General features: G+C 42.1%; 1 protein-coding gene across 3 annotated transcripts in view; it reads right to left on the bottom strand.

The window, feature by feature from the left end:
• Window positions 1-12817: 12817 nt before the first annotated feature.
• Window positions 12818-26752, bottom strand: part of gnb1 (G protein subunit beta 1) — a 62630-nt gene continuing 48695 nt past the window's right edge. Inside the window, exons 5-11 of one of the 3 annotated variants that reach the window (XM_033047893.1) lie at window positions 23539-23602; window positions 20499-20661; window positions 19666-19732; window positions 18093-18294; window positions 16923-17139; window positions 16486-16600; window positions 12818-14713 (exon numbers count right to left, since the gene is read on the bottom strand). In XM_033047893.1, coding sequence (XP_032903784.1) covers window positions 16494-16600; window positions 16923-17139; window positions 18093-18294; window positions 19666-19732; window positions 20499-20661; window positions 23539-23602 — 820 coding nt within the window. In that variant the 3' untranslated portion in view covers window positions 12818-14713; window positions 16486-16493. The remainder of the gene's footprint in view (window positions 14714-16485; window positions 16601-16922; window positions 17140-18092; window positions 18295-19665; window positions 19733-20498; window positions 20662-23538; window positions 23603-26752) is intronic. The other 2 variants (XM_033047892.1, XM_033047894.1) reach the window with 2 other exon arrangements.

Here is a 26752-nt window from a genome sequence, read left to right as displayed (position 1 = left end):
GTGCCAGAATCCCGGGTTCGGTCCTGATTTTGGTTGCTGAGTTGCTCTCTGTGTGGAGTATGCTCGTTCTCCCCGTGACCGCGTGTGTTTACTCCGGGTGCTCGATTCCTCCCACATTCCAAAGACGTATGGATTTGTAGGTCAATTGAGTTTTGTAAATTCCCCTGGTGTTAAGATGTGACAGTGGGATAACATAGAACTAGTGTACGGGTGATCAATGGTTGATATGGACTCGGTGTGGCCAACGCGTCTGTTTCTATGCATTGGAAAAAACTGGTTTACACCAAAAATAGACACAATATGCTGTAGTAACTCAGCGGGACAAGCAGCACCTCTAGAGTGAAGGAATGGGTGATGTTTTGGGTCGAGACCCTTCTTCAGACTGGGCCGTGTTTCTATGCTGTATTTCTAAAATAAATATTGGCTGATTTGGAAAGTTGCCATTGCAGTCCCTCCTCCAGGTCATTAATGTACGACCCTTCCTGTCTATAACCCAAACACTTTAGGGCGGCACGGTGGAACAGCGGTAGAATTGCTGCCTTACAGCACCAGAGACCCGGGTTCGACCCTGACTATGGGTGCTGCCTGTACGGAGTTTGTACGTTCTCCCTTTGACCATGTGGACTTTCTCTGGGTGCTACGGTTCCCTCCCACACTCCAAAGATATACAGGTTTGTAGGTTGATTGGCTTAGGTAAAGATTGTAAATTGTCTCTAGCGTGTGTAGGATAGGATGTGTAGGATAGGATGCAGGCTTGGAGGGCCAAAGGGCCTGTTTCCATGCTGTATCTCTAAACTACACTAATGTAAATACATTTCTCAGGAACGGAGCAGTGTCATGACCTGGACGGGAAGGCCTGTACATTAATGACACGGAGGAGGTAATTCATGGACATTCAGCCGTAAACACAGTCCCTCACCCGGCAGGAGATGCCTCTGCCCAGCGGAGAGTCGACAGATCCACCCCACCCTCCCCCACACATTTGCCCACTATCCTCTATGTTTTCGAGTTGACAACCTGTTTTCAATCCATACTGATACACTTCCTCCAATTCTTTGGGCACTTAATTTATGCACCAACCTCACATGTAGCACCTTGCCATGTGCCTTTTGAAATCTAAATCTACTACATCTACAGGTTCCCTCTTAAAACTCTCCCAGTTACATCCTCAATGAAATCAACCAAATGTGTGAAATATGATTTGCCTTTCATGAAACCATTGTTTGATTGTAGACTTTCAGAATCATATACAACATAGAAACAGGCCCACCATGTCAATGCCAAGCATCACGCCTATCTGTACTAATCCCACACGCTAGCGGGCCTGTTCTTGTGCTGTACTGTTCCATCGTTATATCTGTTTATTCCGTATCATTTTGTTTCCTGCTCATTCAAGCTCCTGCCCAGATGTCTTAAATGTTTTTATCATTCCTACCTCCGCCACCTCCTCTGGCGGTTCATTCCAAATACCAACTATTGTTTGTGTGAAACATTCACCCTCTCAGAACCACTTGAAACCTCCTCCCTCTCACGTAAACCTCTCCCCTTTTGTCTTTGACCTCCCAATGTAACACTCGGCCGAATTAAACTCCATCTGCCCAAATATCCAACTGGTCTATATCCTGCTAAATCCTTTGACAACCTTCTTGACCACCCATAACTCCACCAATTCTTGTGTCGTCTGCAATTTGTTAATCAGCTCAGCTACGTTTTTGTTCAAATCATTTCCTTGTGTAACAAAGTACATTACGTGCATGGAGAGCGACTGCAGAGAGAGTGAAGCTCAGAGAGATCGAGGTTCTCCAGAGAATTATAACGTTAGCAAGCAGCTCCAACAAATAGTTAAAAAGAAACACTGTGTGATGTCCTTTATTATGCAGGGTCAGAGTTTAAGAACAGGGAGCTTTGTTTCCAGTTGTTCAGCTTGTTCGTGAGACCTCACCTGGAATACCCTGCACAGATTTGGTCCCTCTACCTAGAAAATGAAATAGTGACATTGGAGGGAGGAGGTTCCTGGATTCCTGGATGAGGGGTTTGTCCTATCTAGCATGGGTGGATGGTTTGGGTCTGGATTCCTTGGAGTTTAGAGGAATGAGAGCTGACCTTATTCGAACGTAAATATTCTTAGCTTAGGGACTTGACAGGGTAGATGTTGAAATGCTTGCACTAGTGGGAGAGACCTGAGCAAGGAGACATTGTTACAGGTTTGGAGTCTGTCATGCCTTTTAACACTGAGGTGCAAAGAATAGCTGGATGAGGGGTGGGGGTGGGGTGGGGGGGATCACATTAAAACCTGCCGAATAGTGAAAGGCCTAGATAGAGTGGTTGCTGATGTATCCAGCAGTTGGAGAGTGTCGGATCAGAGGGCAGAGCCTCAGAATAAAAGGGCACACCTTTAGAATAGAGATGAGGATGAATTTCTTCAGCCAGAGGATGGTGAATCTGTGGCATTCATTGCTCTGGATGTCTGTGGAGGCCAAGTCATTGGACATGTTTAAATTGGTGATTGATAGATTCTTACTTAGTACAGGTGTTAAAGGGTACGGGGAGAAGGCAGGAGAATGGTGTCGATAGGAAAAAATAGATCAGCCATGATCGAATGGCGGAGCAGATTCGATGGACCGAATGGCCTAATTCTGCTCCTATGTATGATCTTATGATATATTTAAGGTTGAGGAAGATAAATATTTGAGGAAAGGAGGATCACAGGGAATTGGCACAGAAGAGGAGATGAGGTCAGAGAGGATCAGATGTGATCATATTGAAAGGCAGGGCAGACTTGAGGGGCTGAGTGGTCTATTCCCATTCTAGACAATAGACAATAGGTGCAGGAGGAGGCCATTTGGCCCTTCGAGCCAGCACCGCCATTCAATGTGATCATGGCTGATCATCCACAATCAGTGCCCCATTCCTGCCTTCTCCCCTGACTCCGCTATCTTTAAGGGCCCTCTCTTGTCTTTCTGTGGAATCCTCACTACGGTTCGAGAGTGGGGTTTGTAGTCGGTGAACGTGTCGAGGGAGGGTGCAGAGAGAGAGCAAGAGGGTGAACTGCAGGAGGCAGCTCCAACAGAGGGCAAGCACAGACACAATAGGTCGAATGGCCTCATCCCCTGCTGCAGAACGCCCTGCATCTATAAACGGTTGGCATGCAGAACTCTGTCCAGCCTCAGAGCTGCAACACTGCTTCATGCGTCACTGCGATGGTGGCTCTGTGGCGGCACATAGTGACATGGCAGAGTGAGGACTGGGCCCGTCAGCACAAGGCCCTGCCCTCTGCAAGGTTGCAGGAAATGCAGCGGTGGGAGTGCTGCAGTGGGGGCCCAGAGGCCCCACTACAGAGCCTCCATCGCAGGCCAGCACCCAAGTGCTAACACAGAGCATAGCCAGAGCACAGTTTGTGGACACGTCTACAGCCCCCTCAGCTCCCTGCAAGCAGCTACCAGAGGAAGCTATGGAGGTCAGTACAATCACCACGTTTAACAGGCATTTGGACAGATATACGGATAGGAAGATTTTTGAAGGGTGTGATACGATAATACTTTATTTATCCCAGGAGGGAAATTGATCTGACAACACAAGAATCATGAAATTCAAGTGACGAGTGGAAAGGATTGGGGATGTGCAAAGATTGGGGAGGGGGGGGGGGGAATCAGTATAGCTTCTTCTGGCAGCTGCTAGCGGGGAGCTGAGGGGGCTGTAGACGTGGGGAGTCAGTCTACCCCATGACTGAAGGGGGAGGAGTTGTAACGTTATACAGGCCAAATGCAGGCAAATGGGACCAGCACAGTTATGCCATCTTGATTGGCATGGATACGATGGGCCGAATGGCACGTTTGCAGGCTGCACAGCTCTTTGACTGGGCTGCGGAGTGTACTTTTGTCTCAAGATAAGACAAAGTGTTGCAGTAACTCAGCAGGTCTCTGGAGAACATGTATAGATGATGTTTCGTGTCAGGACCCTTCATTGCACTGCTTATAGGGGGGGGGGGGGGGGGGGGAGAAAAATGAAAGAGAGACCCGAAACAAAAGGAACCGAAATGTCACCTATCCATGTTCTCTAAAGATGCTGTCTGACCCGCTGAGTTACTCCAGCACTTTGTGCCTTATTTTGTAAACCAGGCTCTGCAGTTTCTTGTGCCTACATCTTGCTTTTGTCTCAGTGCTTGTCCAGCAGGGGGCACCGAGGAGTCATCGACAACGCCGCATATCCTGGGACAAGCTTCACATCCAGGAGACGGGATCATTTACTCCCCAAAACACAACAGCAACCCAATCCCAATATCGTGCATGTTCTGAAGTCTGTAGAAGGGTTCCGACCCGAAGCGTCATCCATCCTTTTTCTCCAGAGATGCTGAGATACTCCAGTACTTATGCCAAGCTATTCAGCAAAGTGATGTATTTTCAAACACAAATACCAGTCTGTTGAGAAAGAGTATTTGAAATGAATAATTATTGCAAAAATATTGCATAATAAATTGGAATAGTTTCAAGACTTATCAATGTAAACTGAGGATTCTATAGAAGGAACACTCCAGAGCCAGCTATAGTATCAGTTGCAATCACCACGTTTCAAAGACATTGGGCAGATATATGAGTAGGAAGAATTTATCAGGATATGGGCCAAATGTAGGCAAATGGGACAACCCAGTATGCCAACTTGGTTATAGGGTAAAGGGTCTGTTTATTGTTATCTCCGTTTGTGAAAATGTTTCTCATCGATAGTCCTCCAAAATATAACAGGTCTCAGGACATGGGAGAGGTTTGAGTATTTGCGCTGCCTTTGCTCGCCTGCTGGTGTTTTTGTGCTCGCGTCTTCCCTAGTTGCCCTCAGTTGTTTTCATCCGATCCATTTGCGCGATGCTTTGGAACATTTAATAACATCACACACATGTGATATAAATATATATTGTTTTGCACGACCTGCCTCCCAAATATTCCCAGTGCAACAAAAAAAAAAAGAATAATAATTGTACCTCCAATCAAACCACAATTCAGATTTACGTTCCCAAAACCACAGCAGCTTAAAGCTGTGACCAACAATATTCGTCGCAGGAAAACCAGCCATATTTTTCTGTGGTTAAATGTGATTTGTTGCAGCAACACACAAACCCTCCGTGCAAGCTCAGACCATTATGAATCCCCTTATTTATGACCGAGAAAATAAAGTCAAGGAGAGGTGAATTGTTGGACTGTACCACACTCTGGACTCTTTTGGATTACAGGCACTCCCTGATTTACGTAACAGGGGACTAACGTAAACTTCCACTTACGTAAAGAATTCATAATAGGTGGACACAAAATGCTGGAGTAACTCAGCGGGACAGGCAGCATGTCTGGAGAGAAGGAATGGGTGACGTTTCGGGTCGAGACCCTTATTCAGAGTAGGTGGTCTGAGTGCAAGGGGGAGGATGGAAAGGGCTTCCCGTTCACAAGCGCCACCCCAGCGGGCTTACTGATCTTCCAGTTTCTGCCACAGTCGGTGTGACACAGGGAAGGCGAGTGAGAGCAATTCCCGGCTGAGTTAGAGTTGCCGACTTTTTCCACAGGGTCAGTGCACCAGCGAGCCCCCCCCCCCTTCACCAGCGAGCCCCCCTTCACCAGCGAGCCCCTCTTCACCAGCGAGCCCCCCTTCACCAGCGAGCCCCTCTTCACCAGCGAGCCCCCCTTCACCAGCGAGCCCCCCTTCACCAGCGAGCCCCCCTTCACCAGCGAGCCCCCCTTCACCAGCGAGCCCCTCTTCAGCAGCTGCCGTCTGGTTGATGCGGCTGTTGTTGTGGCTCATGTCGTGGCCTCTGGCCCGCAGTGTTTCTTCGGGCCGCTCTCGGTCACCACGGCTCACCAGCTGCTGCTTCTTTCTATCCGCTCCACCCTCCACAGCCCCTTCCTCCTTCTCTGGGGTTTCTGAGGGGGAAAGAGGAGGAGGCAGGAGCAAAGATACTAGAGGAGCGCTCTAATATCTTTGGGCAGCAGTGGGAGAGGGGAAAGTGACGGAGTGGACAAAGCGACTGCCGATAGGAAAAAGAAGTGTGAGGTGGACGGTGAGGGGTGAGGGAGCTCCACCGTGACTGGGTGAGTGAGTCCTGTTGGTGGTGGCGGCCTGAAACATGTGCTGTCGGTCAGGGGCTACAACGTGAGCCACAACAGCTGTGTCAACTGGACAGTACGGAAGCTGGTGAAGAAGTGTTCGCTGGTACAGACCATGGTCATCGGCGCCTAGTTTTATGGTGAAACCACACAAAGTGCTGGAATAACTCAGCAGCTCAGACAGCATCTCTGGAGATCATGGAGAGGTGACATTTCAGGCCTGGACCCTTCTTCAGACTGAGCCATTAATGTTACCGGGGTACTGTAGTTCATTGTAACATTCACCAAGGATATTTCAATACTAAACACGAATGTGGGCACCGACTCGATGGCTTCCATCAGTCCACGATTCGCCATCAGGGAGTCTGGTCGTGCAGCTCACTCATTTCCTCAATATAGTGAAGTGGGAAGTAAATTACCACTAGTTTATTAAAGTTGGTTGAAGTACATAGCTTTAAAGTGAGAGGAGCAAGGTTTAAGTGATGTGCAGGACAAGGTTTTTACAGAGAGAGTGTGGTGGGTGCCTGGAACATGCAGCCAGGGGCGCTGACAGAAGCAGCCATGATAGTAGCGTAAAGATGCATGAACATGCAGGGAATAAAGCGATATGGACCATCGCACTATGCGGATGGGGTTAGTCTAATTTGGCATCATGGTCGGCAGACATTGTGGGCCGAAGGGCCTGTTCCTGTGCTGTTCCATGATAAATGTGAACCAGGACATCAGACAACTCTTTGCATACCGTGTTTTATAACCTCTTCATGCAAGCCCAGATTGACGCCTGGTCTAAGCTTTGATCTCCCCAATCAGGCCTCGCTGGATGTAAGGATGCCACTGGCAGGCAAACCCCTGGTTTAGTTTAGAGATACAGCGCAGAAACAGGCACTTCGAGTCCACCGTACACTAACACTATCCTACACACCAGGGAACATTTTTATTGAAGCCAATTAACCTACAAACGTTTACGTCTTTGAAGTAACGGGAAGAAACTGGAGCACCCAGAGAAACCCCATGTGGTCACGGGGAGAACGTACAAAGACAGCACCCGTAGTCGGGATCAAACTCGGGTCTTTGGCGCTGTGAGGCAGCAAATGTAACGCTGCGCCACATGCTTCTTCACCACCATCTCTGCAAAGCCTGGAGAATATCGACTGAATCTTTCTGCTGAAATGCTGGGAGTGAAACACAACACTGTAATTGTAATCCTGTGGCAGCTGCTCGCAGTGTGTGGTATGTGACAGGATCGATGCAGAATTCACATCACAGCTGTGTGTGCAACGTGACACCACGGCAGTGAGACTAATCCCGACGCTGTCAATTTCAGCACTTCAAGTCGAGCTATCTTGCACAGTCCCAATTAAATTCACCCTCCCAATGGTATGTGGCAGTCTCAATACCCCATGCTATCGTTCGTGTTGTATCCAAAAACACACAAGTGCTGGAGTAACTCAGTGGGCCAGGCAACATCTCAGGAAGTCACAGATAGATGACATTTCGTGTTGGGACCCTTCTTCCGACTGATTGTAGAAGGTAGAGATGAAACAAGGTTAAAGATTTGTCCACCCATCACCCCCCCCCCCCCTCTCATCTGCATCCACTCGTCAGACTTTTCCACGTCCCCAGCTCTCCTCTCTACTACAATCACTCTGAAGAAGGGCCCTCACCCGAACCGTCGCCTATGCGAGCCCTCCTCATCCGCTGATACTCCAGCGCTTTTGTGGTTTTTTTTTGCAAACCAGCATTTGCAGTTCTTTGTTTCTTTATTAATATCTGTGTTCCCTGATACCCATGTTGCTATCTTCATATTAAAATGCGGAAAGTGTTTCGCAAAATTATATCTGTATATATAATCAAAGAAAAACACTGCAGATGCTAAAAAAAAAAGAAATATAAGCAGTGCATGTTCCAGTTACTCAACATGCGTTGGGGTAACAGGTGGAATATTGCATTGGGGAATGGGTTGGGGACTGGTGAATTGGGGGACTGGGACTGTGACTGGGACCCAACAGGTCCCACTTAGTCTGGAATATTTTAAATGTTGCTATTGTACCTGCCTCAACTACTTCCTCTGACAGCTCGTTCCATATACCCACTAACCTCTATGTGAAATGTTGCCTCTGGTTCCCATCAAATCTTTCCACTCTCACCTTAAACCTATACTCCATAGTTCTCGATTCCCCTAAAGGGGGTAAAAGAATAAAGAGAATGTGCAATGGCTGGAGATTGCTCAGGTGACACAAGGCTTTTAATTCTGTCTCAAAGCATGCCCAGGTAGAGATAAGGTGTTGTTCTTCAAGCTAATGTTGGGTTTCATTGAGCCAGTGTAGGACAGAGGCCGAAGGGGCAGAGAGATAAAGAATTAACGTGATGGCAAGTTTCCACCCCACCCTCCTCTGCAAACACACATGTTAAAGCACAGTTCTGGTGGAAGGCTGTTCACCTAAAATGTTAGCACTGTCCCTCTCGCCACAGTTGTTGAACAGCCCCAGAAGTTTCTCTTTGTCTATTGGAGAGTATTATTTCCTTCTAATAGCACATTTCCTTAAAAAATACAAAATATTTAGTAGAGGCTGCACTCTGCCTTGATCAGTGTCAGCCCCTGGTTAGTCTATTAGTTCTGAGGTAGAAGGTTTTGTTTCAAATCTTCCAGAGATCCATTGGAAAAAACTCTCTGATGAATAGGGAGGGAGTGCCGCACGGCGAGTCTCCAGTGTGCAGGGAGTGAGTGGCGCAGTCAGTATCCAGTAAGGAGGGAGTACTGCACTGTATGAGTCTCCAGTGTGCAGGGAGTGCAGCACAGAAAGTCTCCAAGTGAAGATGGAGGTAGTGTTGAACTGCCAGAGATGCCTGTCGCCAGACATTAAATCCAAAACATGTGACTTTCTAAGATCCATAGCTTCTTTGAAAAAAATAGGGCAAGAGCCAAAGCCATGGCTGGAGATCCTGGTACACAGGTGCTTTATATTCATCGACAAGCCACTGTGGGAGACTAACATCTGGGCAATTATGTTGTTCCTTTGGGAATTTTAAAAAAAATCGCCCTTTGAACAGAGCACAAACAGCAATCGAGTTTTCCTCTACCCGGGTGCCCCGGTTTCCTCCCACACTCCAAAGACGTACAGGTTTGTAGGCTAATTAGATTTGGTAAAATTGCAAATTGTCTTTAGTGTGTGTAGGATATTGTTACGGTGTAGGGATCACTGGTCGGTGCGGACTCGATGGGCCGAAGCACTTGATTCCGCACTGTATCTCTAAACATCTTGATAAAATATTATTTCCTGTCAGTAGGTAACAAATATCTCTGCTGAAGGCAGCGCTGAGTGGAGACCGAATGACACTCCCTTGTTTTGATAAACAGATAACAACAGCAGAGCTGAGACATTCTCCAGGGCTCCTGCAGTCCCACTACAGTTCAACACGCCCGGCTAAATGTCCTTAGTGTGGCACTTAATGAGCTCCAGGCTTGTTTTCATTTCACTCTTCAAAGTCTTCAAATAGGTCTCAAATTGGCTGGAAACTTCGCAAATGTTTGTGGTGATCAATTTGTGAAGTTTTACCATGTTGGAATTTGGTTGGCTCAGTGGTGATTTTCAGCATTTTTTCCCAAAGGGATATTGTAATTGCAAAACAAAAATTTGAAGTGGAACATTTTCATCATGGCCACTAGTTTCTACCCTGCTCAGTTTCACATCATCCATCAGATATGTAACACTTGTCACTATTTCAAGGGTTGGAGTCATACAACATTTAAATACACCAGTCTAACTCATCATTACCGACTAAGGTGCCACACCTAAGCTGGTCCTATTCTCCCATGTTCAGCTCACATTCCTCCCAAACTGTCCTGTCTCCTTACCTGGCCAAGTGCCATGAGGACCGGTGATTGATTCCACTCTAAGCCCACTGCCCCCCAAAAGTTGGAATGAGCCATCTTTCTCCTCGGGCACTCTCACACGGTTGGTCTGATCTCAATTTCACCAGCTTCTTTTTAGCCCCTCCCAACCCTTCCTGCACACCCGTTAACTCCCCAAAGGCCAATGGCAGTAGTTTTCACACATGTGGAGAGTAAAGATGGGGCTGGGTGGAAGAAAATCTGAAAACAAGGATCATGAATGCAAGAGGCTCCAATTAGCCCCAAAATGAATTCAATAGCAATATAGAAACTTGGTTACCCAGAATTACTAAGATAGGAAACTTGCTGCCACAACAGTTGGTAAGAAAAATAACATAGAAGTATCTTAAAGGGGAGAAAAATACAAGGACTGAAGTATTGTGTTTGGTGAAGACTAATGGTTCACGCCACGCACGAGCTCAATCTTGACCTATTTACCACACCCCCCCCCCCCCCCCCCCCCAGAACTGCTACATTATGAAGTATACTTATTGCAACAACCGACTCAAAAACATAGCTAAAACTAGTAACAATTTGGTTGGGAATTAAATACTGACACAACCCAATGATTTTGAAATACTTGGAAACTGAACAACACCATCCTTATTTGAAACAAACAAGGGTACGGATATGGAAATTTCATGTTTCAAATGGCTTCTTATGCAGAGGCTCCTCGCCAATTCAAAGCTCCAAAACTGACAGAATCTCAGTTTAATAGGGTTTCCTGCCTGTCATACTTTTGTGATTTCACAGACCACCTATATAAAAATAAAAATTATTTCTGGAAATGCTGAGGCGGCAATCACTTGCTCACTGACAACTTCACACAAAAGCAAAATTGGGAGAAGTATTACATTAGCAGGCCCCTATTATATTTCATTAGGTAACCAACGAAGTGCTGTGGAACTATTCCTTCCAGTAACATTGTAGTTGCAAGTTTTTTTAGACCATTGATAATTGATCAATTGATACATGAAAATCATTCTATCTTCCATTTAATGCATCAGTTGAGGTGAACCATGAGTTACAAATATTTCTGAACAAAACCTTTTATCCAGGTCCAATAAAATTAATTAAAAAAAGTATAAACATTTCCCATCAATTCAATTGAATGGCTAACTGGGCATTGATTTTGTGAGGACTGAAATGAGGCTCCCAAATGGGAATGTAATAATAATAATAATGGATGGGATTTATATAGCGCCTTTCTAAGGCGCTTTACATCGCATTATTCATTCACTCCTCAGTCACACTCAGTGGTGGTGAGCTACTTCTGTAGCCACAGCTGCCCAGGGGCAGACTGACGGAAGCGTGGCTGCCAATCTGCGCCTACGGCCCCTCCGACCACCACCAATCACTCACACACATTCACACACAGGCAAAGGTGGGTGAAGTGTCTTGCCCAAGGACACAACGACAGTATGCACTCCAAGCGGGATTCGAACCGGCTACCTTCCGGTTGCCAGCCGAACACTTAGCCCATTGTGCCATCTGTCGTCCCAATGTAGGAGAAACCCCACTGATTGGACTCTAGTTTGTTGCTGATAGAGGTTTCTCCTATCAGTCCTAGGTTAGCTAACTATCTAGATTAATCTTTCTGCCATCATAAGGTGAGAAGCAAAGATGCTCAATTCCATCCACAACTTCTCAGAGCATGAAACTGCCCTTGCCTGCAAGCAGCAAGATGACAGCATGCATGGATATGTTGGAGCCAACAATCAAACCTGGTAAGTGCCACACAATGACAAGATGAATCTAAACAATCCTTGGTGCTCCACCTTACCACCAAGTCTCACAAGGTGAATGGCAATGTTGGCATTGACCAGAAAATTACTTGGATCAACCAGATTGTGATTACAGAGCAAGTCTGAGATTGGATGTCCACTGGCATCTCTCATTTCATGACTAGCCAAATCCTTTCCATTATCTACATGGCACAATGCAAGGAATATTGTCCATTTTCCTCCATGAATGTAGGACACAGCAGCCCACTTGACTGGCACTCTATCCCTCCTCCACCAGGATAGTGCCACTGCACTGCACGCAACTACAACGGATTCATAAAAACATCAAGGCAACTTCATAGTATCTTCCAACCCCACCACCTTCACAAGGAAAACAGGTGCAGGGGAACACTATCACCAGTATATATCCCTCCAAATCACACCCTGACGTAGAAATATAACAAAGTTTCATCAGAGCTGAATCTAATTCCTGCAATAAACTACCCAACAGCACTGCGGGAACATCTTCACCTTCGAATGCAGAGGAATAAGGTGACGCTCATCATTTTCTTGCGGAGAAATGAAAGACAATAAATGCTCATCCCCCCCCCAAATCAATCTGAATGAAGGGTCCCAACCTGAAACGTCCTCTGTCCATTCCCACCACTGACCTGCCTAGTTCCTCCAGCATTTTGCCTTCTGTGCAATAAATGTTGATCCTGTCAGTGATGTGCTCATTCCATAAATACAACTTTGATTTTTAAACAAAATGACAGATTGCACACATGTCATTAGATTCATTCCTATTCCTAGATCTAGTAAATTAATTGTACGGAAGGATGTTTTAGGATATATCAAAAGTGTTTTGGGTCAGATCTTCAGCTTACCCCATGATCATTCTGCAAAAGATCATGGGTCAACTGCTCACAAGATTACCTTTCTTGTAGTGCACTGACTTTAAAATTAACCTGATAATTTACATCTATTGCAGAGAAATGACTTAGAGTAGAGTGCCATATATCAACTGGCAACAGCTGCCCCAAGAGCAGAGAAAATAAAATGACAGCATAAACAAGCAGTTGAGAAAAATGACAGCAGGTTGTCTGACACTGGTAACGATGTTAGTATCCGATTTGTTTTATTAATCCAATTTTTGTGGCTAGAAATCATACATTACATTCATAGCATGCAACATACAAGGTACAGTGTACATGATATTGTGCACTAGTGAGAAAGCTTTGCAAAGGTGAATGAAGACAACACTGGAGAGAAATCTTCCGGAGTTAGTGTTTATGCTGCGATTGCTAAGTATCTAGTTCGTTTTATTTATTCAGTCAATTCCGTTACTAAGTGGTCAGATACATCATGCCCTCCCATGCGGTACTGAAACTATGCATGAAGCATTGCAGATGCTCCATCTCATAACTGGAAGCAGGGTAGGAATGGGCATTAGTTATTATAAATTTCTTTAAATTTAGTTTTTGGAAATTTCTAATTAATAAGACAATTCTAAGGAAATACATTAAAGGAACCAGCCAAGACATCACTCGTGTCAAACTGCTTTATTACATCTTAAATAACAGTACATTTTAATATAGTATCTATCTTGCATCCAGCTTTCTTGTAGTACACCGACTTTAAAATTAAATACAAAAGGCAAAAGGAAAGTATGAGGAAAGACCTACAGAATTAATGGAGAGTTGCCTATTTAGGCCTACACACAATTACAGCACATCTGTACAAGTTTGCAGGGATAGAATGGAAAAGCTACTAAATGCTAGTAAAGAGCACTTCTGTTTACAGTAAAGTATGGCTGCAGAAACTTCTGCCATCAATTATTCAGAAAGCCAGAAACCTGTCCCGTACAAAATGATTCTAACATTAAGCTTTCTACAAATTTTTATTTTTATTGGATAAACAGGATGGTTTGTTTGAGAATCATTTGTGAAGATCGTTTAAACGGGTCAAGTTTGTTGTGACGGCGCTACTCGAAAAAGTGCATAGCCTTTTATTCTTCATTATGCACAGAGTAGCCATGATTACAATGGTTACAATTTAACAGGTGTGTCATAAAAGAATATCTATTGACTTAATTCCACTGTTTGCAATTCTACAGCATGCTTCTATAAGAGTAAACCCATGGTAAAAGGAAAAACAAAAAAACTCCCAAAAAAAATTAACGTAGAAATTTCAAGATTATTTTCAACATTGAACTTACATCATTTGATACACACATTGACCAAATTCAAGCACAGGACATCTGCAGCTGCTAAAAGCAGGAATCTCTAGTAAGCACAGGCTGAATGGGCCCTGAGCAACTTTACCAAGAAACCAGCCAGCTTAAAATTTATTGGGGAGTTTTCATTTTTCTATGTTACCCACTAAAGTGTAGAGGGGTGAAAAAAATTACATTTTAAAAACAAGCATTCATTACTATGACTGTGTGTCTTAGTTAGTTTAGTTTCAACATATTTCATTCGCAATATTTGTGCAACGAAAGGTCCATGACAGGACATGACCAAAAAAGAGCTTGATACTAATTTAGTCATTAACAAACCAGAATGATGCTGCTCAAGGACTCCCTTGTTTTCCAGAAAATTTCATACTTAAATTCCTTAGCTAAAAACAACTTAAAAATTGAGATGCGTGTTAAAACATAGTTTTTAAACCTTTAACTGCAGCAAACCCGCATGGTGCTAAAACTTTAAACTACTGAGAAAATTAGCGATTTATTCATGATTACCAAGTTTTCTTTTAAAGTTGTATTTTGCAGGATAATAGTGTTTTCAAGACAAAACAAAATAATGGTCCCAAAATGAATGCGCAATCTCATATTTATACCACAGAATCTTCCATTTAAAGTTGTCTAACTTTGTGCTCTTCATTATAGCAAAGGTTAAAAGTACATTTTGCCCTTTGAAGTTGGGGGTGTCCAAGTCAGTATCAGTGGATCGGATATGCAACGTAATTGAATGTGGAATGATCTTCCAGTCACCTCGGAGTTCGTCTGCAATCTAGAAAGAAAACAATTAATAATGACTCCTGTACTGTACCTCCTCGTTTATGGTGAAATTGGAAAAATACATACAATTTAACTTTCTATGTCATGGCACTTGGTATTGTTATCTATGATGCTTTATTAAATGATTATATCACCAAGACTCCCATATGAAGCCTGAGGGGTAATGTTTTGGAACTATATGGAAATTATGCCTAATCTTCAACTAACGCTAATGCACCAGATAACACAATCGGGCAAGTTCTTCACCTGAATGAATCTTGCTTGCGGCTTGCACTGGAGGAATGTTGATAATGCTTCACAAGTTAAGTTAATTTATCAATATTGCTAATAAACTTGCAAGCAACTGAAAAAGTTGCATTTGAAAACATCTTTGTCATGGAACCATGTACAGATCTAGTTTGCAGAGACATTGTGGGACAAGGTCCTTATTTTACAAAAACAATGGCAGCTGGTGATTCCCAAAATATCTAGTTGAACAAGAGGGTTGATAAAGCTAGAATGGAGGATGTATTACTCTTGACGTTAAAAGTTGTACACTAACTCAGGATTTGGTTGCCAAGTGAAAAATGCTAACTTTCAAGTTACAATGTGCACTTTTAAAAAGAAACTTTGACAGGGCATTCGATTTATTCAACATGTCAGCTTCCACCCTTGAAAAGAGAGATTTTTACCTTGCTAACACTGCAATTAAGCTCACTTGCATTCAAATATCCCTTACCCCAAGCTAAGTGCCAATAAAACAAGCACCCAGTTCATCTCTAACATTGTAAATATCTTTTTTTCAGCAACTTGATCAGCAGGAAAGCTTTCATGTTAATTTGTTCCTTTCTCTCCACATTCCCAGAGTCACCCTGCAAAATGCAGATTTTCAGAGACCTGCAGTAATACTGGAAGATTATTTATTATTCCACATTTTAAACATACATATATAAAAAACATACAATATTCTTAAGAGACTGGACAGGGTAGATGCAGGGAATTTTTTCCCGATGTTGGGGGAGTCCAGAACCAGGGGTCACAGTGTAAGAATAAGGGGTAGGCCATTTAGGACTGAGATGAGGAAAAACATTTTCACCCAGAGAGTTGTGAATCTGTAGAATTCTCTGCCACAGATGGCAGTGGAGGCCAATTCACTGGATGTTTTCAAGAGTGTTAAATATAGCTCTTAGGGCAAACGGAATCAAGGGATATGGGGAGAAAGCAGGATTTTGGATGATCAGCCATGATGATATTGAACGGCTCGAAGAGTCGAATGGCCTACTCCTGCACCTATTTTCTACGTTTCTATGTCTATTTGTGCCACCTGGCTTTAACAAGTTTTTCTTCTTGCAAAACTATTATCACAAAATAACCAAGGACATCCAGTACATTTTTCAAGATTGTTACAAAATGAATTCTAAGAAATGGAGGCTAACATAAAAGATTTCACCGACAAATGGGGATACTTTCCCTTGAACACCATAGATGACCAACTGAGCGACCAGTTACTTGTAAAAGAAATGCCGTCAACATATAAATTGTTAAAACAGTGTGTGGACGAGGCATATATTCAACATAACTCTGAACCTAGTGCAGGATAAAACCAAATTTTCAATGTGAGATGCAAAGACACTCATTTGATTTTCGTGCATTAAAGTCACAAGCTGGATTGAAAGCAATGATTTGCTTTTATAGTAGATTTTCACTAAAGCAAGCACAGCAAAAGAAACAAGTCTGAAAAATAATGACAATAATGCTAGTTAAAAGTACAACAGGCCTACAAACCTACAGGTTTAGTTCCAGATCTTCAGAAAACTATCCCACGATCCTGTTGCCACTGCCATGCCATCATCAGTCACACCCAGGCAACTCACACGGTTATCATGGCCCGCCAGAACTCCTGAAACACAAGGCCTAAAGTTGTAACACAACTGCAGCATGTACATGATGAACGAGAGGGAACCAACAGTAAATGGAATACTGAAAATTATTCTCTTCAAATGAATAAAGTATTATGAAGTTTAAATCTATCTTTGATACTGAATAAAACCATGTGGTTGCAATCATGTTGAATACTTATTGCCAACATTTAAATACTATTTGGAGAAACGATGTAAATAATCTCTCCAGGGAATAAACGAGTATCACATTCAGAACTACTAGCAAAGAGAATATTTTCATAATCGAAGGATATAATGACAAAATTTGTATGAAACAAATACCTGCACGGTCAGCTTTCAGAGTATCCCAGACATTGCAATTGAAGTCATCATAGCCAGCGAGCAGGAGACGGCCACTCTTAGAGAACGCCACAGATGTAATGCCACAAATGATATTGTCATGCGAATACACCATCAACTCCTGATCAGCACGCAGGTCAAACAGCCTGCAGGTGGCATCGTCCGAGCCAGTCGCAAATGCATTTCCATTGGGGAAGAACTGGAATGAGGAAGAGACTTGCATTTATATCATACCACTTACAAGCTTATCCTACATATTTTAAATCAATAAAGTCTTTCTGAACTGTAGTCATGAATGAAATGCAAATTTATAGCAACCTTCTCAAAGCAGTCTGATAACTGAAAGATACTGACAATAATAAATCCTCTGCTTCATAGGTTTGTGTATATCCTGCGGTTTAACATTCAAAAGACTGACATTAAACTGGCAAATGGCCAGACATTGAAAAGCTACTCAGTTTTCCATTAGTATCCATCTGATTCTCTTGCATTTTTAGACTCCTATTCTCTCCAACTGCTCCATTGATGCTATTTAGAGGAAGGACCTTATGATTGCCTTAGAAAAATCAAACTACTTAAATGGAGCAAATTTGGGGATTTAGCCAACGACTGGCCCACAAACTGCTGAATTAAGAAACTTCTCAAGGAATGTGTCTGAAGATAGAGCAAATTTTGAATGTTGGGGCGAAGATTGAGGGGAAAATTTATTCTGCTTTTCAGGCACCACGTGCAATTAAATCTAAAAGCTATATTTAAGCAACCTGAAAGAGCATGAATCTTCTGGTAATCGCGACAAAATTTTAAACTTTGATGGCAATGCAGCACAAGAAAAAACTTCCAAGATCTGTCCCAATTCAGTCTGAACCACACATTTTTTTTTGCAGAGGTAGATTTCTATGCAAAACAAATAGTTCATTGTAATTACTGCCTATTTCAGTGAGAAATTTTGCGATCATACCTCATCAAAAAATGTGTTTATTTTAACAAAGAAAACCCAGCCAGAACAGTCTTGTGGCAACTATATTTTTAAAAATCTTATTTTATGCCATTTTTAAATGAAAATTGATATTTTACAAAACTAATTGTCTCATGGTGAAAGGTGAACAGTATCTCAACTATACATATATGTACTAAAGAAAAAGCTAAACTTACGCAAATGGCATTTATATCAGACTCGTGTCCAGTGAAGGTCTGTCGGCACATGCCTTCTCGAATGTCCCAAAGTTTGCCTGAGGCATCACAAGCACCGGAGACAAAAAGCCTTGTATCAGGGGCAAGAGAAAGGCTCATGACATCACCAGTGTGGCCAGTAAATGTGGTTGTTTGCTGCCCAGTTTCAATATCCCAAAGAGCACTGGTGATAGAAGGTGGGAGGAAAGACTTCAGATTAATTGACAAAAGTATAACATGAGCAATTGATGAGTATATTAACAACCTCACTTTTCATAAATATACACACACACACACACATATATATATATATACATATATATACACATATATACATATACATATATACATATACATATATATATATATATATATACACAAATTAAAATAATATTTCAACAACGACAATTTCCTATATATCTAATTTGAGAAATCAGAACATCAAGGCGTGCTTAAATCTGCACAAATTTGAGATTCCAGTATTGCTTTTAGATAATCAGATTATGAAGGTTGTCACACTCAAATTTGAATTAGGCAACATGATTAAAAGAACAGTCAATTGGAGTGGAGGTGGTCACGCGGGCTAAGGAAATAAAGGAGATGATAATGATGTCTTGGAACATATCGATATTAGAAAAGGAAGATCTGGTAGTATTAAGGCATATTAAGGTTGACAAATCCCTTGGGTCCGACCCAGTGTACTCTATGACATTGTGAAAAACCAAGAAGAAAATTGCAGAGGTTATGGCAGAGATATTTGACTAATTTGTTGTTGATGAGACCACATTGTGCGCTGTTTTGGTTGCCCAGCTATAGGAAGGATGTCGTTAATCTGGAAAGGGTGCAGAAGAGATTCAGGAGGATGTCGTGACTGAAGGGCTTGAGTTACAAGGAGAGATTGAATAGTCTTGGATTCATCCCAGGAGTAGTAGAAGTTTGAGGGGTGCCCTTAGAGGTAAATAAAATCATGAGCAAGTGAATAAGGTAGCTGGTCTCAGTCTTTTTCAGAACAGGGGAGTCTAAAACGAGAGGGTTCAGATTTAAAGCCAGAGGGAAAGAATTAAATGGGACCCAAGGTGCAAATTTTTCACAGAGGGCGGTAGACATATGGAACAAGCAGCCAAAGAAAGTGGTGGAGGCAGATACAATTACAACATTTAAAAATCAGTTGAACAGAATGGAAAGAAAAGGTTGCGAGGTTTGAGCCAATCCCAGGCAAATGGCACAAGCTCAGGAAGACAACTTTATTTGAAAACCTGTTTATGTGCAGTGTAGCTATGACTATTTAGTGGGCATTTAGTCCCTTGAGCTAAAGAGTCACTCACTAAAATTGCAGTGGAACTGTTTCTTCAGGAATTGTTTTCTCTCATCTTTTTTGCTTTTTAAGAACACTTTTCAGTGACCTTTCAAAGCAGACAAAATACACATGGCATTGGATATGCTTAAACTTTCAAATGTTGCTGCGCAACTCTGAATAGGAAAGTAAGGCATCCATTTGACAAGGTAAGCATAAAAGATGGATCAGCAGGATTATCAATGTAGTTTCAATACTAACCAGGTGGTATCTCCTGAACTGGTTATAATTTGGTTATCATCCAGGAAACGGCAACAGGACAGGTAACCTGTAAGTAGCAACAGTTAAAGTGGTAATCAATAAAATGAAAAGGATGTACAAAAATGCAAAAGTTAGCATATATCTTTAATAATCTTGCTCCTGTAGACTTTAACTCAAGGTTACAGTAATTTGGCAATATGCATATACATTTTCAATGAACCTCTCAAGCTATCAACTTTTCCAGCTGTCATTTGGAGTGGATGGAGAGAGAAATATTTCAAGAGAATGGGGACAAAACCAGCCATCAAATTTGCTTAAAAGCAGCCTTTAAATTTCCTTGCACTCTTTATTACCACCCTTTCTTTCAGTCTTCCTGTAGAGTCCTGGTTCCACACTATATTTGTGTCCGCTTTACAATTTAGGTCGGCTAATTCAGCCGTTCTAGTAAGATATTTTACTTTCCCACTATTGCAACACACGATTATTCTATAGAACAGAAAATTGTAAATGACAACAGCAAATAGACAAAGAAAACACGAGGCACATAGACCATGGAAAGATAAGACTGTTGTGTGTAGTCTGGAGCACATCAAATAGGACCGTCTTTTTTTTATTCTGATGGACTTGCCTTTCATAGATTTGCTGAATATTGAAGAGTAACAAGATGATGGCATAAAAACCCATTCCAAAAGGAATAAGGTGCTTTGTTTTGGAATAGCCTCAGAACTTTAATTACAGGAAATAGCAGAATTACAAACAGAACATTGCCACGCTGGTCCCAACCTGACGTTAGAAACAAACAAAGGCAAAGTAGTTTTAATGGGAATGCTTACCTGTATGGCCAGCCAGCTCACGGCTGACACGGACATTTCCTTCACGGGTTTTCAGGTTGTAGATAGAACAGATGTTATCCAAACCACCACAAGCAACATAGTTACCGGAAGGTGCATATGCACATGTCATGACCCAGGAAGATCGCAGAGGTATGGCATGGACCTATTTCACAAACAGAAGAGTCAGCTTGAACTAAGGCACACTATTAAAGAGACATTGCTTTTTGAAGGCTCAGTCTTAATGGAGTTGCATTAAAGAGAAAGCAAAAAGAGATTTGAGCTTCCAGAACAGTAACTGCTACCCTATTCCAACAGAAAATATGAATGTATTTTTCAGGATTTGTTTTGCACTACATAAGGAAACTGAGATACAAAATAGACCAGAAAAGTTATCAAAAGGCAAAGATGCTGAAAATTTCAAGTTATAAATGAAAAATGTAGACAGAAATTGTAGGTCAAGCAGCACCTGCAGCGAGAGAAACACATCATTTTAAATTAATGACCTCTCTCATCCAGTTTCTATCACCTGTGCTACCTGATCTTGTTTTATTTTAAGTCCGATAAGTTAGTTTTGATTAAAAGCTGGGAAGACCAATAACATAACTCAAACATTGGACTATTTTATATTAAACTTTAACAAGTTTTTTTCTAGAATTTTATAGGTTAAACGGTAACATTTCCACAAGAACCAAGGACTTATATCAACAACTATTAAAATCAATTGAAGTGCCTCATTGAAGGCATTGTGTGAACACCAAGTATGTCAACCAACTTGAGAAGCATGCCTAGTGTACCCATTTTGATTAATGGATTGTTTCTCATTTGGGACAAATACTTAAAAAGAAACAGCAGTCAACAAAGCCATCTACATAACACCTTTAAGGAAAACACCCTGGTTTATATTGATGCATTTACGGATTAAAACTATTTATGGAAGCGTGACCACAAATTTGGAGAAAAATTGGAGAATGGAGAAAAATGCGGGGAAAAGTTGGAATTATGTAGGGAACAAATCCTACAATGTGGGACTACAGGCATGATTGTGTAGACATCAATAAGCAAAAGAAAAAGGCATTAAACAGGATAGGATGGCACTCTCTTGAAGGACTGGGGTGACGTATGGGAGGAGAGTGAGGGCAGGTTGGAGAATATCTGACAGATGTTGTTAAAGTGGAATTTAGAAAGTTAGAACCAAGTCCACAAGGAAATGTAACCAAGGACAATAAAGTTGAATTATAATGCTGGGGAACTCATGAAAGTACATGCCAATATACACCAGCAATGGATCAATGCATGACTCAATGCAGGCTAAAAATCAGGATGAATTTACTTTTAAATAACGCAAAGGACAGAAAAAATAATCAGGTGAGCTCTACAGCAGGCAAATTCAGGGTGACAACAGCACAGCGGGTGACGCAAGGTCTGAGGAAGGGTTTCTGCCCGAAACGTTGCCTATCTCCTTCGCTCCATAGATGCTGTTGCACCTGCTGAGTTTCTCCAGCATTTTTGTGTACCTTCGATATTCCAGCATCTGCAGTTCCTTCTTAAACACAGCATAGCGGTAAACGGGAAAGTGACAGAGGACAGAGAAGAAGCCACATTATTAAAGGCGCAGAATGTGGGCACTTTAATGAATAGGTGATCAGCTCGGATGAATGATAAAAGCACCAAGGCCATAATCAATATGAATTAATTGAACTCATGGAGATGTATTCATGTGCAGTTATATTCAGTTGAGAGAAAAGAATGCCTTCAGACTTCCACTTTTCTGTTAGTTGGAAGCCCTGATTGGATATGGCAAGGTGGAACCAAGGAAGATGGATTCCACTCAGTTAACAACCCTGGGGCACTGAAAAGGAAAGGGCAATTGTGTCAAAGTCCATACAGAGGATGAGGAATGGGGAAAAAAACCAATACTAGAAGAGTTGCAAGAATGATGAGTACAGATTTGGAAAGTGACAATACTTAGACTGGACGAGGAAAGGTAGTTCAGAGTTTGAAGTGTTATACAGGCATGATATTCACCTCCAGAACAAAAGTAGGAAGCATTGGCTGGTGGTCCAGGAGGCCAGTTAGCACCCCCTCCCCCACCCGTCCTGGATTTTCAATAAATTGAAAGTGATTCCCAAGCTTTCTGCTGGTAGTTTACATAACAGAAGCTTAGAATTTTTCTAACACATAACCAGTAAAATAACCCACAAAAGATAAATATTTCATGAAATAAATGACTTAATACGCCAAAAAAAATCTTTACAAAAGATGTTACCTGTGCCTAAGCACAGAAAAACTGATTTTGGCTACAGCCATCTTCTGCTTCAGTAAGGGATGCTGGTCGGTGATTGGCCGCCGAGTGACCGGTGCATTATGTGATTGGACACAACGGCCTTGGAGACAGCGGCTGATTGGACAGGAGAACAATTTGTTGATTTACGGGAATTTTAAGGGAAGCTGATCGGTGATTGGACGCACCCCCCTTAGAGACAGCGGTTGATTGGCCGCAAAATAATCGGGCACAAAAAACGGACAAATAGGAAAAATTAAATAAAAATCGGGATTCAGATTTAAATCGTAATATCATGCCTGGTTATAGGTAATTACAGCTTTAAAAAAAATGGGGGGGGGGGGGGGACTATATAAAAAATGAACAAAACTTCTCATTATAGAATAAGAGGCAATGCGGGGAAGAGGTGATAACCTAGCCTGATCTCATTAATCAGAATCGTAATTAATTTATTAGCCAAGTATGTTTTGCTACATACAAAGAATTTGATTTTGCCATAGACATACCAAAAAAAGCAACAAGACACACAACTACATAAAAATGTAGTGTCAATTTGTTTGCTGATAAAGATCAAATCTAATGTTTTGTTTTTATGACTTACTTATACCAGGGCGATTCTTTTTCCATCCGACAGTCACCCGAGATCACTTTAAATTGTTTAATAATTCAAAGACATTTTGAAAGCTTATATATAAAATCAAAAGTGTAGCCTTGGAAACTTTAAAGCAAATTCAATTTGAAATTTCAGATTGAACTCACCTTGTTTGTGGTGTAGCTATCCCAAATGATCAATTTCCCATCCTGGGAGGCACTGACAAGCAGTCTACAGGGGAAAAAAACAACAGCTGATGCCACTTGCAGAATTGTTTAATCATGTTTTAAAATTCTTTTTTTACACTTCATGTATGTCCTATCATTCAATTAATAAGGCAACTCACATGGATCATATCTGGTGTTACTTTATTTAGGTTAGAACGTTACAACACAAATTGACCCAAATGATTTTTTCTTCACCACCAACGGCAAAAAAATGCTCAAAATGGAATCTGTTGAATAATTCAATTTAAAAAAATTCCCTTTAGCATTGCAAATTTATCTTTGGAATTGCAGATTCAGTGAATGAGGATCCATGCGATTCAACACTAAAGGATTTCAATACCACACTCTTGGAATTACATTTTAAAAGACTTGTTTAAAAAAAATCTTATTAAATAATAGGTCAATGCTTTGAACATAAACACTAAATATTGCTGGAAACGTATGTTTAATAACGATATACTAGGTGCAATTAGGCAGCTTGAATTTGGTGCATTATTGCACATGGCAGCAGTACAATTTACTAATGTCGCTGAATAACACTAATCACATTCTTATTCAAATGTTATCACAATAGAGAAAATTAAGAACTTTCTTAGCAGTAAATAATTCCCACATGTGCAGCTGTTCACCAGAGATCTTCTCTTGTGCGTCATTAATTATCAAGAGTTTAAAAATGTGTTGTAAAAGCAAAGGACTAACGCATAACCAAAACTAATTTCATTCTTTGTAGGCTTTTAAAAAAAAACTAATTGCTCATTTGCATTTTGTATCGGAAAAACTTGTCCAGTTCTGGAAACTTTAAAGGTTATTTGAAATCAATTTCAAATACATATATGACAGATTAACAAATGTTGCACTCCGGAAGAGGCGGCGCTGCCCTGCAGCTGTGGCTCGCCTGCAGTCCGTCTTTTCTTTTTTTTTGTTTTCTCTTTGTCCTGTTTCAGTTGATTTTAGTTTATTTTGGTTATGTATGTGTGGAGGGGGTGGGAGAAACATGTTTTTAGTCTCCTCCTTCGGGGGGGATGCGACCTTTTCTTGTCGTATCCCCCGCCTCCGTCTGCGCTGAGACCTTATGGCGGAGCTGGCGGCCTCCAACTGGGACCGCTCTCGTGGCTCCGGACACAGAGCCAGGACTTACGAACGCGAGGCTGGCCGACTTCGGGGCTGTGGTGGCGCTGCGGCGGCGGCGACCCGACTTCGGAGCCTCGGCCACGGGCTGAGTGGACGACAACGTCGGGAGCTCGCAGGTCACAGGTTGGTGACCTGTTTCCTGGAGCTCCCGCAACAACAGCTTCATCCGCTGGACTGGAGGGCGGCAGTTTCGACCGCCCCGGGCCGCGGAGTTTGAACCGGCCCGTTCGCGGAGCTCGGATTCAGCCGCGGGACTTACCATCACCCGGCGGGGTCGCAACATCGGAAGCCTGGATCGCCTCAACGCAGAGGGAGAACAAGGAGTGAAGAGACAAAGACTTTAAGACCTTTGCCTTCCATCACAGTGAGGAACAAAGTATCTTTGGTGAGGAGGACCTGGTGGACTCACTGTGGTGGATGTTAAATCTGTGTTTATTGTGTGTTTTGTTATCTTATTCTATGTTATGACTGCAAGGCACGAAATTTCGTTCAGACTGAAAAGTCTGAATGACAATAAAGGATACTTTACTTTACTTATTATGTAATTTGGCATCCTGCATTTCACTACTAGTATGACATGACAAAATTTAAGCTTTAACTGCAATGCATCAAGCGTTTTTAAAAATCATTTCAATTATATAAATTTTGTGTTCATTTAACAATACATTGCATGAGCGTGCATTTCTGTAAGAGATTAAACTGTCAAACACTGTGCCTCAATACGTACAGTGCCCTCCATGATGCTTGGGACAAAGACCCATCATTTATTAATTTGAATTAATTAGTCTGAAGAAGGGGTTCGGCCCGAAACGTTGCCTATTTCCTTCGCTCCATTGATGCTGCCACTCCCGCTGAGTTTCTCCAGCACTTTTGTCTACCTTCGATTTTCCAGCATCTGCAGTTCCTTCTTAAACATTTATTAATTTGCCTCTGTACTCCACAATTTGAGATTTGTAATAGAAAAAACCACATGGTTAAAGTGCACATTGTTGGATTTTAATAAAGGCCATTTTTTTAATACATTTTGGTTTCACCATGTAGAAATTATAGCTGTGTTTATATAGTCCCCCCATTTCTGAGCACCATAATGTTTGGGACAGAGCAGTATCATGTCAATGAAAGTAGTCATGTTTAGTATTATGTTGCATATTCTTTGCATGCAATGACTGCTTGAAGTCTGCCATTCATGGACATTGCTGGGTGTCTTCTCTGATGATGCTCTGCCAGGCCTGTAATATCCAGCCATCTTTAACTTATGCTTGTTTTGGGAGCTAGTACCCTTCAGTTTTCTCTTCAGCATATAAAAGGCACGCTCAATTGGGTTCAGATCGGGTCACTCAAGAATTTGCCCTTTTTTAGCTTTGAAAAACTCCTTTGTTGCTTTAGCAGTATGTTTGGGATCATAGTCTTGCTGTAGAATGAACCGCTGGCCAATGAGTTTTGAGGCATTTGTTTGAACTTGAGCAGATTTTTTTTTTCTTTTTCTTTTTATTTATATAGCACATTTTTAGTCAACTTGCATTGACCACAAAGTGCTTCACATAATTACATCCACACACACAGGCAAAGGTGGGTGAAGTGTCTTGCCCAAGGACACAACGATAGTATGCACTCCAAGCGGGATTCGAACCAGCTACCTACCGGTTGCCAGCCGAACACTTAGCCCATTGTGCCATCTGTCGTCCTGTTTAGTATTATGTTGCATATTCTTTGCATGCAATGACTGCTTGAAGTCTGCCATTCATGGACATTGCTGGGTGTCTTCTCTGGTGATGCTCTGCCAGGCCTGTAATATCCAGCCATCCAGATAGGAAGTGTCTATGCACTTCAGAATTCATTCTGCTACTACCATCAGCAGTTGTATCATCAATGAAGATAAGTGAGCCAGTACCTTCAGTAGCCATACATGCCCAGGCCATAACACCCCCACCACTGTTCATAGGTGAGGTGGCATGCTTTGGATCTTGGGCAGTACCTTTTCTCCTCTATACTTTGCTCTTGCCATCACTCAGATACAAGTTAA

Source organism: Amblyraja radiata, chromosome 31 (assembly GCF_010909765.2).
Source record: "Amblyraja radiata isolate CabotCenter1 chromosome 31, sAmbRad1.1.pri, whole genome shotgun sequence".
NCBI lineage: Eukaryota > Metazoa > Chordata > Chondrichthyes > Rajiformes > Rajidae > Amblyraja > Amblyraja radiata.
This window is presented reverse-complemented; position numbering and strand designations above follow the sequence as displayed.